This window comes from Antennarius striatus, chromosome 14 (assembly GCF_040054535.1).
Source record: "Antennarius striatus isolate MH-2024 chromosome 14, ASM4005453v1, whole genome shotgun sequence".
Classification (NCBI taxonomy): Eukaryota; Metazoa; Chordata; class Actinopteri; order Lophiiformes; family Antennariidae; genus Antennarius; species Antennarius striatus.
The window spans coordinates 5467204-5484791 of record NC_090789.1 but is presented as its reverse complement, the minus strand read 5'-3'; the positions used below and the strand labels follow the sequence as shown (position 1 = coordinate 5484791).

Sequence of the window (17588 nt, the reverse complement as noted above, 5' to 3'; positions counted from 1 at the left end):
GAATTTTCACCAAAAATGCACCCGTCCTTATAGATTCCAGTACCCTAAACAAGCCTGATGTTTGATTGAGCATGATGATAAAGACGAGTCCTTGATCCACTGCTTCTTCTGGAATCGCATCAACAGTTAATGGGTCTGTCTGTCCTGACCTAAAATACATCTGACTGACACACCAGCAAAATAAACAGACATGGCTGAAAACATAACCTCCTTGGCGGCGCTAAAAAAAAAAAAAAGGAGATGGATAAATGAAGGTGAAGTGTTGACACAGTTCTTGTCATTTTTAGTCTGGCTTGTTTTGAGGAAGAGTTACCGGTGTGATGCAGAATGAATATGTGATTTTTATCTCAGCCAACAGAGAAATAAAGAGAGAAAGAGGTGTGTTTTTCTAATGGCAGCATATAGAGGCTCTGCATTCTGATTGGGTGTCTCTGTATTTACCAGGCGGTCTGAGTCCAGACAGTGTGACTAAGTGGCTTCCTGCACCATCGCAGCTTGCCTCGAATCGATCCCCCTGTCGCTCTTTAGCTTTCGGCTTTATTGTGTTGTATTGATGCTTCTTCAAATGACTTTCACTCACACTGCACATAGATATCGGTGCTATTGAATGTGTCCACTCAGGCATTTTGAAAGATGTGCACGCAGTCAACACATCAAGACTTATGTTTGATTAAAAGAACAGGCAACAAATTGTGTCACTCCCCATTGCTCCCTTCATCTCCCGTCTCATCTACCCTCTTGGGGGGTATCGTACTGCTTAGGTCAAATTAATCAACCCAAGCCAAGCTCTGACAGCAGACAGGGAGAGTGGTATTTATGGAGCAGGAGCTATTAATAGATAAACAGTCCATGTTCTGAATGGATTTATCACCGTGCAAAGTTTTGAACCAATGACTGATGTGTGTTTCTGGACAAATGTTGTACAGTTGCAGGAAAACTCTTTCTGTGTTGAATTTAATTTAAATTAAATTAAATTAAAAATTAAAATGTTGTATAGTTGCAGGAAAACTCTTTCTGTGTTGAATAGGTTATGGCTCATCAGATAAAAATCCTCTGAGGAGTTTTAACTTCTATCCCTCCCCTGCAGTATTGGGTTACATGTGGCACAAAAAGGAAGCATCTGAATCTCATGGAGAGTTGCCACTTTCACGAGTCGTCTCACAGATCGTGCTGCTATCTCTTTACACGTAACGCCAATTAATGAAGTGCTCTGATTGCCTTTAGATTCGAGCTATTCAAGCGGACTAATGAGGCGTACATGCACGTAGGCTTTTTTTTAAATGATTTACAGGATGAACAGCAGGTTCTGACATTCCACGCTCTGTAAATGATGGCAAGACAACAAAACAGTGGTGATGAATGTGAGCGGGATCAAGGTTAAGTGCGACTGTGGATGTCGATGTGGGCTCGTGTTTCCTGTAAAACACAAGCACGCATCAGACAGAAACACCCAAGATGCTGCTGTTTTTTGGATGGATCCAATGAAAGATCAGCTGTGATGCATTGAAAGTGTCCTATGCATTCTGTACTCACTCACTATACTTACTTTAATATTGTAATGACAAGGCCTGCTTTCTTTTCTCCCTTTTTTCTTTTTACCCCGTGGCGAAACTAGATTTTCAGAACAGAATTGAAACTTTCTGCAAAAAGCAATCAATCTTAATATCCACCTCTCCCTGATCCATCCGTAAGTGGTTGTTTATCCTTTCCCCTAACCCAAAGCTCCAAAATGTCACCCTTGCCATATGTTGAACCAGCCACCGTGTAGGTCTGTCTGCCGCCAGGATCAGCTCAAGATGAGGAAATCAAATCTCTCTGGCATGGGTTCACGTGTGTCCCTGCAAGTGCATACACTACATGTCAAAGGATTAGGGGAAAAAATTAGATGGGTACACGTGACTTGAGATTTCATGTCTGGTTTTCATCGTTTGCTGCGCAGCAGCAACAATGTGGTCATTGTTGCGTTGCTGTGCACGGTGTACCTCTTGTTGAGATCTTGGTGTGATAAATCTTTCTGCTTTTTTGTACAGCAACACATTCGCTTGGTAAAGGTTTCTATTCCTGTCCTATCAGGGCCCCTTTGCAGGCCAGCCAACGATGATGGGGCCACTAGCGGTAACTAGAGGACAAGAGGATAAACATCGTGAGGTCACAAGAGTTGTAAACATCCATCCCCAGCCAGCTGTCTGCTTATGGTCAACACCACAATTGTGCTTTGCAAGGGTGTTTTTTTTCCTCCTCCTTGGCGAACATTAAATATTAATCTTAGTGGAAAGCATGTAAACAAAGTCCCAATCACTTACAGTATATGTTACTTTATGACAGGAACAAATCATTTTGTTTGGGTACAGCACCAGTTTCCTGTTCAAATTTGATCAGGTGAAACTTGAATGATGTACACGATGAAATTGGGTTATTGCAGCATGAAACAACAGGCTGTAGGAAGTTATCAAAGCTAATAATAGACCGCTCCTCGTGATGGATCACAGTATTTTGATATGGATAGACGGACATAAACAGGAATGATGTAAAGGGGGAGTGTACACACGTTGTTGGTGAGTATTAACTCTTAAATCATCGTCGTTATGAGGTAAAGGATGCTCGCTATTGTCTCTTCTTGTCACAAGTCCAGACAGATGTGTTCAAGGGGTGAAAGAATTACTTTGAACAAACATGAGTCTGTAGAATGAGACTTTGACTTTAAAATATAGACGTTCTATTTCCCAACATCTTTCAATCGCTTCACCCAGAGGCTGGTGTCCATTTGTCTTCAAAAAAGAATAGGGAGTGCATTTTTCCTGGTTACTTCTGTTTTATATCAATTCCTATTGATTTCTAAAGAATACAATGCCAGATTTGTTCCATCAAATGTTACTGGTTCCCATCAGTTTCCATACAGCTTGAAAATCATCACTTGGAGACAAAGATGCCATATTTAATCTTTCACGATTAATATTTTGCAGGTAATTTTTTTTCCCCCCTCAGCTTTTTCAGTCATATTGAAAGGCCTTTTTCTCACACCCTTCAGGCTTGTGCATTCAGGGAATTAGTTTCTAAGCCAACTAGTCGTGAATGCAAGAAATTACTAAATCAGCTTTTCCCATTTTTTTTTGATATGCAAACACTTTTTTTAATTGGATAGTGAAGTAAGGCTTCACTAATCCTCTATGGAAAGTGATGCAAACAATAGAAATTTGCTACAGAGCTTGAGGAAATTCCAGCGCTGCAGTCCAACGTTTCTCTAAAATGCACTTATAAAACCAGAATTAGAATAAAAGTAGGGATTCTTTAACCCTGTCCTTATATTTTTTTATACTGCATCTTAAGTCATAAAGAAAACCCTTCTAGATAGTTTGTCCTTCATCATTTTTTAACATCTTTACAGTAACTGTGTCCTTACGTGTGTTAGCATTAACAGCATTCCAATGTTCTCTTTGACTTCTTTTCTATAATGATGGGAATCACTAGTCTTTGCTAATTGTGGAAGAGCTCTGATTGGGTTAGTTATTTAAAGTCTTCATCTTGGACATATTTGTTTTACCAAGCACAGAATTTTCCCAAATTTAGTTTTTAGGACAAACAATATATTTTTTTGCATCCTAATCTTTCAACTGTTCCGCTCCATGATTGGCCACATGTAGATGTCCCGACTTTTTCCAATGTCTATAGACGGGTCCATTGTGCTTCAACATGTCACCAGCTGTCCCACAGTTTAGTCAACAGTTATCAGTGCATTGGTCCGACCTTCTCTGAGCCACACCCCTATGCAAAGAGGGGTGGGTGAGTTGCTGGTCAGGGTTTGTATAAAGCTGGCCACGCAGGCTCATGGAGTACATACTTGGTACACAGTCACGTAGAAAGTGAGAGGAACTCTGCGCTCCATCAGACACCTGTCAAACTCTTGAAATGGCTACCTTCGTCTCGGTGAGTTTTCCATCCCATCAGCATTCAGGAGGGTCGAGACCGCGGCTCAGATTCAGTGACCTCTTCAGTGGTGGTCTGTTCGGTCCATTTTTAACCTTGTGCGCCTCTGGATGTCTTGTGTCGCTAATGGGACTTAAGTTACTGGAACCTAAGAGCAATGTTCAAGAGTCCTTACCAGGCACTAAACAGCACTTAGTGCATTTGCTACTGTGAGAATAGTATTCTCCAGGGGGTTGTGTATTTGGCTTCTCTGTTGAAGAGTCTGTTAAAAGTTGCTTTAAATTCCTTCACAAAGGATCATGCTAGTCCCTGCAGCTTTCCATGCACTTATGTCAGCTTATCACTGGGATGATGTGTTTGTGTCCACATTGGTGTAATTAGTTCTTCTTGTTGTTGACTTAGTTCTGAATGTTGGGTAGCAGTTGAATAAGGGCATAGGTCAAAAGCTGTAAAAAAAAACATGCACTATATCTTTTTTATTGATGTGAGTCAATGGCTGCTGGAGCCTAGGATGACTTCGGTTTGTAGAAGTGGATGTATGTTTTGCCTTATTTAAGATATTCTGTAAACTGTTCCAGGAAATTGTTCAGAGTCGATCACATGAGGCTGAAGTGCCGAACAAATCTCATTTGTGAAAGTTCATTGTGATGAACGGAAAACCTTTTTTGTTGGCTCCAAAACTATTCATACCCCAAATAGGAGAAATTGTATGTTAACAGCTGCACTTAGCCCTGTCATAAGACAAGGCAACATTTTCATTCTGGCTAAAACTAATCCAGTTATTTTAATATCCAGCCAGGCATTCAAGGGTAAGAGATCTCAGGGATGTTGGACGGGAGCCTCAGCTTTTAAGTGAATCATCGCCTGCCATGAATTTTCTTCCTCAGCTGGGAGCGAGCAATAGATGTGTTTTGACACCTGTGAGGCTTCGGGTTGGTGTGCATCAGCCCAGGGCATACAAGCACTTCTCATTAGAGCCTGTTTGCTTAATACTGCTAGGTCTAGTCCTGCTCTCTGTGGCTCCAGAGTCATTTTGTCACTGCGATCAATGTCAAAATAGACTCCCGCGTGTCCCAGAGAAAGACAGGCGGCTGTGAACGTTCTGGATATGACGAGATGTAACTGAAACAGCACCTAAGTTCACGAGTTTGTCGATAGTTTGGAGCCGTCACAATTGTTTTGAAGAACTCTGTGTACAACTGCAGAATTTCTTGGTAAAGTTATGCCTTTGGGGAAATCCTTGTTATTTGGTCTATTTGACAAGAATATAGAAAGAGGTAAAGTATGCAATATTGACGATTGTGTTTTATTTCTTGTCCTTATCTCAGATGGCCACCTGCCACACTTGCAGTACCCCATCCCGGTACAAAGGAATGAACAGGGACTTCATAACTAACCTGGCCAGGACCCACAACACACCAGGAAGCGCCGGCAAACACAAGACCCCACAGTCTGCCAACAGATCCAACATGACCACACCTAAGACTCCTGGCAAAGACAAGACGCCTGGTCACACGCCGAGGTATTTTTTTTTTTCAAGGTTTAAGACAAGCTCAACTGACTTTGCTCGGGGTTAAAGAAATTGGAGAGCACAACCTGTCAGACATGTTACATCTTAATGATTCTGTTTCTATTTATTCCACATTTAGAGAGTTGTTTAGCTACAGGGATAGTGTGTTGGTATCTGCACAGATTATTTACTTGCTAAATTCTTTTCCTGCCAGTCAACAAATTCTTTTTTTTCCCACCCCTACAGGTCCTCCACCTCCTCCGGCCCTTCAGGCTCAGGCTCATCTTCCTCTAAGCCCCTATCAAAACCTAAAAATTGGGTCGTCCAGCGTCTCAGCAAGATACTCATGCGACAGGACAACCAGGGCAGCAAGAAGGGGGGCTTGAAACATTTTTTGTCCTCACTCTGAGTAGCTTTCACATGCACCATACATTTATGTTGAAACATTTTTTTAAATGGGTTGTTGTACCCTGTTTGCACCAAAGGCTAATGAGAAACCTAAGAAAGTAACTTTGGTTTTTAAGCCGGTGTGGGAAGAGTCACAGTTTGCCTACCAACACAGCTGTTGCTAGGCTGTTTGGAATGGCCCTCCCAGTTTCTTAAATGCTACAGCTCGGAGCACTGGGCTTGCTATTTCAACTATTAACCAGGATCACTGCATCCTCTGCTGAGCTGCTCGGAGCAGAATGCTCCTCTTGTCCAAGTTAGATCCTGTCTTTCATCGTCTTCTAACCTGAAGAGGTTATTTTACATGAAATGATGAGGACTCTTTCAATATTTATCAAAATGCAGAAAACACATAATTATTCTGTGACGCTATGTGTGGACAAGCTGACATCTGTCTCCATTTATTTTTTCTAATTTTTTTTTTTTTTAAGTTAAAGGATATTTAGAAGATAAATATATATCCAACTATTTGTATTTATATTACTAAGTGCAAAACTTTTCTATTTACACACTGGCATTGCCTAAAAATGAGAAAGACAAATGTATATACAGTACAGCTGTTGCTACCACTGTTGAATCATGAATATATTTAAATCTTGAATATAATTATCATCTATCATGGGACTCATCAGTTGCTGTTTACATGGATTAGGCACCCCTGCCTAAAACTGCTTTATTTTCTTTGGCTATATGTTTTTTAAATTGTTATTGATATCTTTTGTAGCAGGAATTTTAATATATCTATTACATTTTGTACTGCTTGATTTACCGAAATAATTTCAGTTAGCTGTTGTTGGGTCTAAATCTCGAACATTCACTCAAAAACTGTTCTAAGCTAGACCAGGGTCATCAGACAAAGGCACCCAGAGAGGTTTTAAAGTTTTACCAGCTGCAGCAGGGAGAGACACAGAAGAGATGCACTTGACTTGGTGCAATTCAAAGTAGACTCTAACTCTGTCCCACCCGGCTGCTTTCTTTTATTAAAAAATGGATAGAGCAGGATTAGATAAAGACGCGCGCAGGCGTCGTAACAGTTTAGATCACACACAAGGTCGAGAACAATAAGACGTTTTTCTACATGTTGGGAGTTAACTTGTGGTTATCTATGTTGGAACATTCTAATCGTCATCAAGGTTGTAGCTGTCTGCAGTAGGTGATTAACTGGAACAGGATGTGTTTGTTAGTACATTTGGGTGCAGCACTTCTAAATGTAGATTATGACATTTTAGAAACACACATATACTTCATTTGAATTTTAGCTTATCTTACATTTCCCTCCTGTTGTGGGTTTCTAAACATCAAACACAACTTGTCTCGAAAGCTTTTCATCGTGTCATCATGGGAGAAACGTCACAAACAGGTGGTCAACCCAGGGAGGGGCGAAAAACCCTAAGCAATTCGGAATGGGAACATGGAAAAATGCACAGTTAGGGAAAATTCCCCTCCTACCCTCCGCACGGAGCGGCAGTCTCATGACCTGGATGACCTCAGGGAAAAAGGGTGAGCCTGACCGAAGGCGCCACAATCGCTTAAGTTGCAACGGGTGCTTGGTGGTGGCTATACCACGTAGCAGGGGACCAGGCGGGTGTCTGCTCCCCCGACGAGGGAGAAAGTTCTTTAGATAGAGGATAGTTCCTCGTCAATGTCAGAGTCAATGTCCTCAATTTTGACAAGGTTGTAAGCATGGAGGTGGGCAACGAACACCTGGCTCATCATGCGTTTGGACATGGGGATCACACAACATGAGCAAAAGGCACATGTCAGGAGGGAGAGGATGACGACGGCGACAAAGGGGAAGATGATTTTTACCAGCACCTGGGACCATGTGCCAGTGAAGAGCCAATCGAGCCAGCCAGCTTGGGGGTGAGGGTCCGCGGACATGGCGCGGCGAAGATTCGTATACCGAGGTGCGTTTGGGTCCGTGGAGGTGAGTCCCAGGGTCTGGTTCAGGATGCTGAGAGAGTGGGTTTCGCTGAGTGGGGATGCGTAGAGGTGTGGTTGGGACACAGCGTGGGGGAGGATGGAGCAAACATAGCAACCAGACTTGTTGGCTTTATGGGCTGTAAGGTTGGCGTACTTCCACCAAAGCTTGGCGTGGAATGGAGAAGGATGATTGGGGTCGTTCTCATCGTCGTGTATAGTCCATGTAGACCCAAAGTGGCTGGGGTCGTCGTGTGGTACTGGCGGGATGACGGCTGGGGCGATGAGTCTTTTAGCTGCTGGGAGAGCAGGGTTGCCTCCGACTACGGAGGGAATGGTTTTAGGTGATAAGACACAGACGCGAATGTTGAATTCTGGGTCCGGGCCATCTGTTGCTTTGTACTCGTCTCCCCAGATTTTTGCTTGGATGTTCTGCTGGTTAGTTGGGGTGGCTATCAGGAGTCCAATGGTTGTTACCAGGAGTTGCTGGACCTTCATTGTAATTCTTGGACCTTCTTGCAATGGGACTGGTGTATCCACGTGTCTCGTTCAGCAATCTTGACAGCCGTGGGGGTGGTGATCAATACTCTGTGGGGCCCGTTCCACTTAGGACTTGACCAGTTTTTTCTCTTGATCACCTTAAGCAAGATCAGGTCCCCAGGTCTCAGCAGCTCCTGTGTGGGCGACAGAGATAAAGAGGAAGGGGGCAGATCATTTGCTCTTTGGATTTCTCTTTTGTCAAAGAGTTTGCACAGCCATTCTGTCAGGGGATCGAGCTGGCCTATTTGTTCTTGTACCGTTTGACCTTCCCACAGTGGGAAGTTGAATGGTCGGCCGTGTACCGCTTCGAATGGTGTCAGACCTGTGCTTGTGGGTGTGATGCGCATGTATGTTTTGACTAAGTCTAAACACTCTGGCCATGGCTTTTTGGTTTCTTCCATGGTTTTGCGGAGTCGCAATTTGACCGTACCGTTTGTTCTTTCAACTAGGCCTGCACTTTGCGGGTGATACGCACAGTGATGTTTTAGTTCGATGCCAAGGTGTTTACTTATGTTTTGGACAATTTCGTTGACGAAGTGTGTACCATTGTCGCTACGAATAACGCGTGGTATACCGTGTTCTGGGATGATGTGTTTGCATAAGGCTTTGGCAACTGTGAGTGCATCTGCATGTTTGGATGGGACTAGTTCGACCCATTTGGTTAGTGTATCAATCAACACTAGGCAGTACTTGTAGTTTTGGACTGTGTTAAGCTCGATGAAGTCCATGTGGATGATTTCAAACGGGTAGGAGCCGACTGGATGTTGTCCTCGTTTTAACGTTGCCTTGGCTGTTGTGGCGGCAGCATGTGATGCAGTTCCTACAAAAATTTTTGAAGAAGGTTTGGAGGCCTTGTGACATATGAAAGGCTTGTTCCACTATTGATATCATCCCTCCTGTTGAGACATGGCTCTTGCCATGACTCAGCACAGCAATCGTGTGGAACAAGCTGCGGGGAATGCATGGCTTCTTGTCAACATGGTAAAGGTCGTCGGTGACGGTAGCACCAGACAGCATCCATGAGGTCTTTTCTTTGTCCGGGGCAGCCGATTGCATGTCTTTAAGGACTTCAAGGGGGATCGATTCAGGAACACGCGATCTGGAGGCTTGATGAAGGTGCATGGAGACGGCGTGTTTGGCTGCAATCTTGGCGGCTGCATCAGCCTTGGCGTTGCCTAGGGAGACTGGGTCGGTGCCTGACGTATGGGCGGCACATTTGCAAACTGCTATGGTTCTGGGTAGGAGGACGGCCTCCAAAAGGTCTTGGAGGAGCGTGGCGTGCATGACGGGTCTTCCCGAGGAGGTCTTCATACCGCGTCTGGCCCATTGGGCGGCAAAAATGTGGAGTGTGGAGAATGCATATTGGCTGTCCGTATAGATTGTGACGTCATCTCCACGAAAAAGTTTGCATGCTTCTGTGAGGGCCGTTAATTCTGCAGCTTGGGCAGACCAATTGCCAGGCAGTTTACCAGACTTTAGAGTAGAGGTTTGTGTGACTACAGCATAGCCAGTGTGGTTCGTTCCATCAGGGGCTTTGGAAGAGGAGCCATCAACAAACACAATATGGCCAGTCGAAAGCGGTGTGTCCTGGAGGTCTTTTCGGGGCTTACAACAGACAGACGTGCGTTCTTGGCAGTCATGTGGGTCACCATCTTCGGCAGTAGGCAACAGTGTAGCGGGGTTCAGGGTGCCGCACCGTTTGATGGTTAAATGGGGCTGTGAGAGCAACGTAGCAGTTACGTTGAGATGTCGAGCTGGTGAGAGGAAGGACATTTTGGTTTGGGTGAGCAAAATATCGATTGCATGGTTAACAAGTAGGGTCAGAGGGTGGAACAGGACCAATTCGGCTGACATGGTGATAGCCATGGCGGCGGCACAGATGGCCTGAACACATGGGGGTAGCGCAGCGGCGACAGGGTCCATTTTCTTGGAGTAGTAGGCTATTGGCTTGAGCTTTTGGCCATGGGGTTGGAGGAGGACAGATGTCATGAAGCCGCTTTTGCAATCAACCGTTTGGGTGAAGGGTTTTTTGTAGTTGGGCAGGGCCAGGACCCCGGAGTCTGTGATGACGTATTTGAGTGCTGTGAAGGCCTCTGCAGCTTCGGGGGTCCAATCCAGGCGGGCAGACAGGGGCAAATCCTCTGAGTATATGAGGTTTAGAAGTGGCTGTGTTTTCTCGGCGTAGGACGCAATCCATGCACGGCAGTAGTTTGTCAGGCCCAGGAATGCCATCATCTGTCTCTTTGTGGCAGGGCGAGGTGCTTGTAGAACAGCGTCTTTTCTTTCTGCGGTCAGTTGTCGACCTTCTCCAGAGATTCTGTGGCCCAAGAAGGTGACTTCTTGCTGGCACCATTGTATCTTGGCAAGTGAGGCTTTGTTTCCTGTGTTGGCCAGGTGCGTACACAAGGATGCAGCTTCGAGTTTATTTTCTTCTGATGTAGGGCTGGCTATGAGGATGTCATCGACGTAGAGTAGGATTTGGGTGCTTTGGGCATGGCCATGGAGTGTGATACAGTTGTTGATTTCTTGAGAAAAGATGGTGGGACTTTCGGAGAAACCTTGAGGGAGTCTCGTATAAGTGTATTTCTTTCCATCAAAAGTGAACCCAAACCAACCCATGGCAGAGGGGTGGAGAGGAATGGAGAAAAATGCATTGGCGAGGTCAATGACTGTGGACCATCGTTGCTCCGGGCGGAGCTCATTCAGTAGAGTATGTGGATCTGGAACGCATGGGGCTCGTTGGACGATGGCTTTGTTGACTTCTCGGAGATCATGGACCAGGCGCCACGTAGTGGAGTCTGCCTTTCGAACTGGGAAGATGGGCGTGTTACACTCAGCTGTGGGGCACTCCACGAGGATTTTGGCAGCAATCATGGTAGCAATGACGGGACGGATGCCTTCCTTGGCATCGGGCTTTAAGGGGTATTGCTTCACTCTGGGTCTGTACGTTGTCTTTGGTTCGATTGTCACTTGGGAGGCTGTGGTCAACAGACCCACGTCGGCTTTGGAGGTGGACCAGAATTTCAGTGGAATCTGTGGAAAGTCGGAAGCTACATAAAGGGCTTTGACTGGTTGTCAGGCAGACAAGTGAGTCGTTGGAGAGGCCGTAGTAGTCCATCCGAGGGGGCGTTTCCACATAGTGCCGTAGTAGTGATGGTCCAAACGAAAAGTGGTTGGGTCAACTTGTTCCCAGTGACGCGTCTTTTCAGCTGCTGATGCGCGTTGGTTCGGCTGTTGCCATGACATCTCAGCAGAACGAGCTAAGGTTACATGCGGCGTTGCATCACTGGGCATCATGGCTGATACTTCCTCCTGGACAGTTGTGACTGCACAGGCCCAGTTTGGACCCCACAAAAGGTATTTGATGTGTAGTCTTGAGGGCCGTAGGCGTTGGAACCTCAATAGCCATTGGTGGTCCACTGGGTGGTGAGGGAAGAGGATGGTCACATGGAGGGGGAATTGCGTTTGGATGACTGTAGAATGGCATGGGACTGAAGATTTTGTCTGTGCGAGGAGGTCTAGTGTCACCGAAGAGGGCCCTGCTGTGGTTAGGTCCAAGGCATAGAAAGTGGTAGGCGTGGACGGACTTTCGAGGACCAATAGTGATGTGTTGTCCATTTTGGAGACTTTTGAGCGTCGTTCCGTCAGCGAGAATACTGAGGTTGAGTGCTACAAGGAGGTCTCGGCCTAAAAGGTTGACTGGACAGTGTGGGCTCAGAACGAAGGTGGTCGTGACTTCCGTTCCATCTTCGTCAATGACTTTACATTTTTTGGACCAGGGATTGGGCGTTGGTTTTCCAGAGGCCCCTACCACGAGTATGCTCCGACCGGAGGGTTTCAGACCTGGAACTTCATCACGGATGAGAGACACCTCAGCTCCAGTGTCACAGACGAAGGTGACGGCTGTTTGCAGTGGGCCTACCAGAAGGGTTCTGGTGGCTTCAGTTGGAATTACTAGGGACGAGAAAATTGCCTGCAGGTCTAAGATCTGGAGGGGCACGTCTGGATCTGGTGCATCACTTCCTCCATCGTCTACACTGCGGTCCCGTGCTAGTCATTGTGAATGACAAGGGTTGAACGGGGGGTCTCGTCTTGAAGGGCCTCTGTATCCAGTTTTGGGAAGGGGGCAGTTCCGGGCAAAGTGACCTGCCTTGTTGCAGTTGTAGCAGATGTCGTCTTGAGTAGCCGTGCGGCGTGAGTAGCGTCTGTGGTCCTGGTTGGGACGGCCTCGTCCTCTGCTGTGACGGGCGTTTTGGTAGTAAATGCCAGTCGGCGCTGGGGGGTCGACCGTGGTGAGGGCGTCGACTCCTTCCAGGATAGTCATGAGTTTGGCTGTTGCGTCCGAAGCTTTGCGTTTTTGTCGCACCTCAGTGGCATGTGTTGCCCACTGGATGATTTCCTGAACTGTGGCAGTCCTCCAGGTAATGAGGTATTTCTGGATGAATCCTCGGATGGACTCTTGCATGCCATCCATGAGGTGACTCTTAAGTTGGCTTTGGTAAGCACCATTTGGGTTTTGGTCATCTTGGAGGCCGCTATTGGTTCTGAAGACCTCTTCCAGGCGGGCTCTGTATTCTTCGACAGACTCAGAGGGTTGTTGGCGGCACTGGTGGATCTTGGAGTAGTCTGGGACTTTTCTGAAGGTTTGTTCCACTCTGTGGAGGACTGCTGCTGTCCTTCCGGCTAGGTCGTTTGAGTCGTGTGGGAGGGGGGCGCCATCGGTTCCGTTCGGGTTGAAGGAGCCTCGTACTCTGCTCCAGCGATGTCCTAGAGCCATTCTAAGGGCGCTTTCCATTTCTCTGCCGTTGAGGTGGTAGCTAAGAGCCAAGCTGCGGAAGTTCATTGTCCATTCTGTGGGGTTATTTTCGACGTCCCCAAGGCCCTTGCAAGCTTCGGCGCATTCCTGCTGAGTCCATGGGCGGTGTACCAGGATGGTTGGTGGCTGGCCATCCGGCTGGCCTGTGTAGGCCGGATTTGCAATGGCGAACATGGGGTATTGGGTGACGGCCCCAGTTGTTTGGGCTGGGCTATCGGGCCATGAGAGGGGGCCGTAGGCTTTGGGGAGTGGTTGAAACTGTGGGCTGCCTGTGTATGCTGGAGGGCTGCTGGTGGCGAATGGGTTGTTCATTTGTTGGGGTGAGTTTTGCACGCCCTCTTGTGGCAGCTCAGGATACAAGCGCTCTTGCTGTCTGCGAGCATGACGGGTGAGGGAGGGTGAGCTATCATCTGGTAGGCGTGGGTTGGCATTTCTTCTGAGGCGGTTCTTTTGGGTCCGCCCCTCGAGGGTGCTCTGAGGATCTTCCTGTTTTTCGTCAGACTTGTTTTGGCTTTCGTGGCGATCACTTGCTTCAGTCGAGTGTTCGGATGGCTGTTTGGGCGTTGTCTCGTGGTCTGGGGAGATGCCCAGCGCAGCCATCGTGGCTGACTGTTTTGCCTTCTTTTTCTCGTCTTTCTCTCGGATGGCGAGGACTCTTTTTGTGCTTTGTTCGAGCCAAAGTTTGGCCATTTTCAGCTCCTCATCTTTCACATTCGTTTTCTTTCCTTTCCTCAATTTTTCCTTTCGCTCTTCTCGCAATCTTCGGACCAATTCTGTCATTTCCTCAGAGTTCTTCAAACATGGGTTGAATCCGTGTTTCTTGATCCATTTTTTCAGAAATTTACATGAGTCCGCATGACATTGTTGCATAAAGCGGACGTCGGGTTTGGTTGCAATGTCTTTTGCTTGGGTCTGTCCCATGGTGTAAATGTTTGTGTGTGCGTGTGTGTGTGTGAGGAATGAGGGCTTGTAGTGTCCTAAACTTCAAACTACAACCACGAATTAGAACAAACAAAACGGAAAAGAAAACTTCATTTAGTTTTAAATAAAATCAGAATATTTCAGAAATTTCATGCGACAGAAATGTTCTTTACATTAAATGTGAGTAATAATGTCTTACAATGAAAAGGATGATTGTGTGTGTCTGTGTGTGTCTGTGTGTGTGTGTGTGTGTGTGTGCGTGAACGGGCGACGCGCGCGAACGGAGCAAACGCTTGTCCACAGACACAATCTGCCACACAGCACAGAATGGATCCGCTGATCCGATGTTAGTTTATCATTCACTCTTAACTTTCACGTTTATAGCCAAGCAGTGGACACATCGAAGACAGACATGACATGAAACAATGAAACACTTTTGGGTTCGAACCGTTTTATAGTGCACTTTTCCTTCTCTGGGCTTTTAACGTATTTTCTGTGAAGGCTGGACCAACGTTTGATTCTTAAAATTTAGGGTTTCTTTATAGTCGACTCTGGTACGCAGAAACGTTGCACCGAAGACACACTGCGTCGGTCTTGACGGACTCTTAACGTTTTTCGCCGCGGAATCAGTTTGAAACACCGTGGGTCGGAACTCGACACACACTGCCGTGTTTACAGGAAGATTCAGGTCCTAACTCAACTCAATAGGCACCCCTTTTCCAGCTCTCACGAGTTACTTTACGTGGGAGGGGGCCCGGTCAGTCGTCCCGGACAGACTGAACCTATTAGGAGATCTCTTGCTTATTTAAATTGGTATTATATGGTCCAGCCTTGCAACACAACAAAATTTCACTTGAATTCTTTTTATTTATCAGATTTTACCTTGTCCGATGTTGCCCTGGTTCACGGGGGACCCGTCACCGGAGCTTCTCCTCGGCGCAGGAAGTCAAGTTAGGCCTTTTTCGGAGCGACGAACGTAGTGTGATGGAATGTGGTTTGGTTCGATGGCCTTCGCGTTCCCGCGTCGATTTGAAGTCCAGGTCTTGGGTCCCGGGTTTCGGCACCAGAGAAATGTTGGGTCTAAATCTCGAACATTCACTCAAAAACTGTTCTAAGCTAGACCAGGGTCATCAGACAAAGGCACCCAGAGAGGTTTTAAAGTTTTACCAGCTGCAGCAGGGAGAGACACAGAAGAGATGCACTTGACTTGGTGCAATTCAAAGTAGACTCTAACTCTGTCCCACCCGGCTGCTTTCTTTTATTAAAAAATGGATAGAGCAGGATTAGATAAAGACGCGCGCAGGCGTCGTAACAGTTTAGATCACACACAAGGTCGAGAACAATAAGACGTTTTTCTACATGTTGGGAGTTAACTTGTGGTTATCTATGTTGGAACATTCTAATCGTCATCAAGGTTGTAGCTGTCTGCAGTAGGTGATTAACTGGAACAGGATGTGTTTGTTAGTACATTTGGGTGCAGCACTTCTAAATGTAGATTATGACATTTTAGAAACACACATATACTTCATTTGAATTTTAGCTTATCTTACAGCTGTTCAGTGTACAGTGTGTTTAAATCCAGAAATACCTCACATTTGTACCCCCACCTTTATCTGAAATAAATCCTTACTGAAACTGCTCCACCTCTCGAATACCAACCTTTCTTTCTTTAGGTAGGGCTTTGTAAAATATTCCATTAATTACACTGATTCTGTTTTGCATGTTTTATGGAAATTTTTCACTTTAAACTTTAAATTTTCATGATGGAACCTCACACCGATTTGAGTTTATTCTGCAAAGCACTTTCAAAAACATGATTATGTAATGTTTTAAGGAAAAAGATAAAACTGCGTACAATCAATGTGGAAAAAAAAGTTTTTTACGAATAATGCGGTCGTGATAAAACCAAGATCAATAAAAAGAGTTACATTAAACACATATAACTAATGAATAGAAAATTAAGAGGTGTAACAAATGTAAGAAAGCTTTTCTACAAATGATTTCCTGGGTCGGGGTGTTCCACAGCTACGCGATGTGATGGAAAACACCCGACTTTCTTTGGTAGCCTGCAGGTCTGAGGGAACAGTGAGGAGGATCCTGTCTGAGGAATGCAGGCAGCAGCTAGGCTTATTGGACATCAATAAATCTCTGATACAGGAAAGAGCGAGGTCACAAGCTTTAAAAGTAGTTAATAATAGTTGATAATTTTTAATAGCCATTGTGGTACTGTGTGGAACTGTACTTTATGGTCTCATCTCAAAACCTGTGAAGAGTGGTATCCTAGTTTTCAATGAGCTACAAACAGGTCATTGCCTTGAGTCAAATATATCCAAACCTAGATGTAGAGTTAAAGGACAGATCTCCAATGATCAGTCAAGTTTGGGGCATTGAACATAGACCTGTAGAGTTTGACTCTGACCTAGAGGAAATTTTGTCACACATTTAATTTCCTTGAGATGAGACAAACCATGACAGAATTTCTCCATGTAGCTTTGAGTCAGTGGATAAATTGTCATCCGTAAAACAATGGTTATTACATTATACCAATGAATATAAATAGAAAATAATTAAGGACAAAGAACCAACCCTTGGGGGATATCACATGAAAGGAGAGCAACGGATGATGAAAATTATCCTGTAATACAGCAGAAAAAGATCAGGAAAGTGATTAAAATAAGAACCAGGCAGGAGCAGCATCCTAAACTCCAGTGCAGTTGTTCATACTATTTACAAGTCAAACATAGGACGCAAGCATAATTAAAACTGAGCAACCCCAGAATGACTGGTAAGCAGGCACTCATTTATGAACTTAATTAGAGCTGATTCTGTGAAATTGAGAAGCAAATCAACAGATCTTTCTAAAAATAAAAAAAAAAGTACGGTATAAAAATGTGTGTGAAAATCATTTTGAAATGATAAACAAGTTTTTGGATAGCAAAGGTCAAACCGTTGCACTATTAAAATTAGACTGGGCAGTTTTTCCAACAGTGTTTTTTTTAGAGATTTATTTGACATGATGTGAAGTTGAAGAATTTAACTCCTCTCATGCTAGATCTGATATCCCCATGAGGTGAAACAAATTGGCAGTAGATTTGGTACTATTGGACAGAATTCCGGGTCACTGAGGTGAAATGAAGTCTGATGGCATTGATTTTGTCTATGAAATGCTAGAGAAACTGCCCGCAGCTCTCATCAGAAGCCTCAAATTTCATACTAGGGAGAGAGAATACTGATATACAACTCTGAGACTGTAGTATCTCGTAGTGAGTCTGAGTGACAACAATCTCCAGCATTTTAACTGCATGCTTCTGGGCGTTGTGAATAGCCCTACATTTGTCTTTAGTCATAAAAAAAATATCTGACATGATCTTGTGACAGAAATCCTTGTGATTTCAAGCATAGCTGGTAGAGGTAAGTAGGAGCTATTTGCAAAAACTGCTGACAGTCAGTGAAAATAAAAGAAAGAGGAAATGTTGCTCAAAGGCCCATGAGCAGGATATGGGATTAAAA

At 45.1% G+C, this 17588-nt stretch overlaps 2 protein-coding genes across 3 annotated transcripts in view; one reads left to right on the top strand and one right to left on the bottom strand.

Annotated features, from left to right (window-relative positions):
* The window catches only part of c14h18orf21 (chromosome 14 C18orf21 homolog), a 35334-nt gene extending 29147 nt beyond the window's left edge, over nucleotides 1–6187 (top strand). For both annotated transcript variants that reach the window (XM_068332700.1, XM_068332701.1), the window contains 2 exons: nucleotides 5253–5446; nucleotides 5681–6187. In XM_068332700.1, the coding sequence (XP_068188801.1) occupies nucleotides 5253–5446; nucleotides 5681–5843 (357 nt within the window). In that variant the 3' untranslated portion in view covers nucleotides 5844–6187. The remainder of the gene's footprint in view (nucleotides 1–5252; nucleotides 5447–5680) is intronic.
* Nucleotides 6188–6698: 511 nt separating this feature from the next.
* On the bottom strand, nucleotides 6699–15714 carry LOC137607162 (uncharacterized). Its single transcript, XM_068332699.1, has 2 exons — nucleotides 14961–15714; nucleotides 6699–8475 (listed from the first exon to the last, which is right to left on the bottom strand). Exon 2 carries the CDS (start codon nucleotides 8297–8299, stop codon nucleotides 7499–7501), a length of 801 nt encoding a protein of 266 aa, XP_068188800.1. The 5' UTR covers nucleotides 8300–8475; nucleotides 14961–15714; the 3' UTR covers nucleotides 6699–7498.
* Between the last annotated feature and the right edge of the window lie 1874 nt (nucleotides 15715–17588).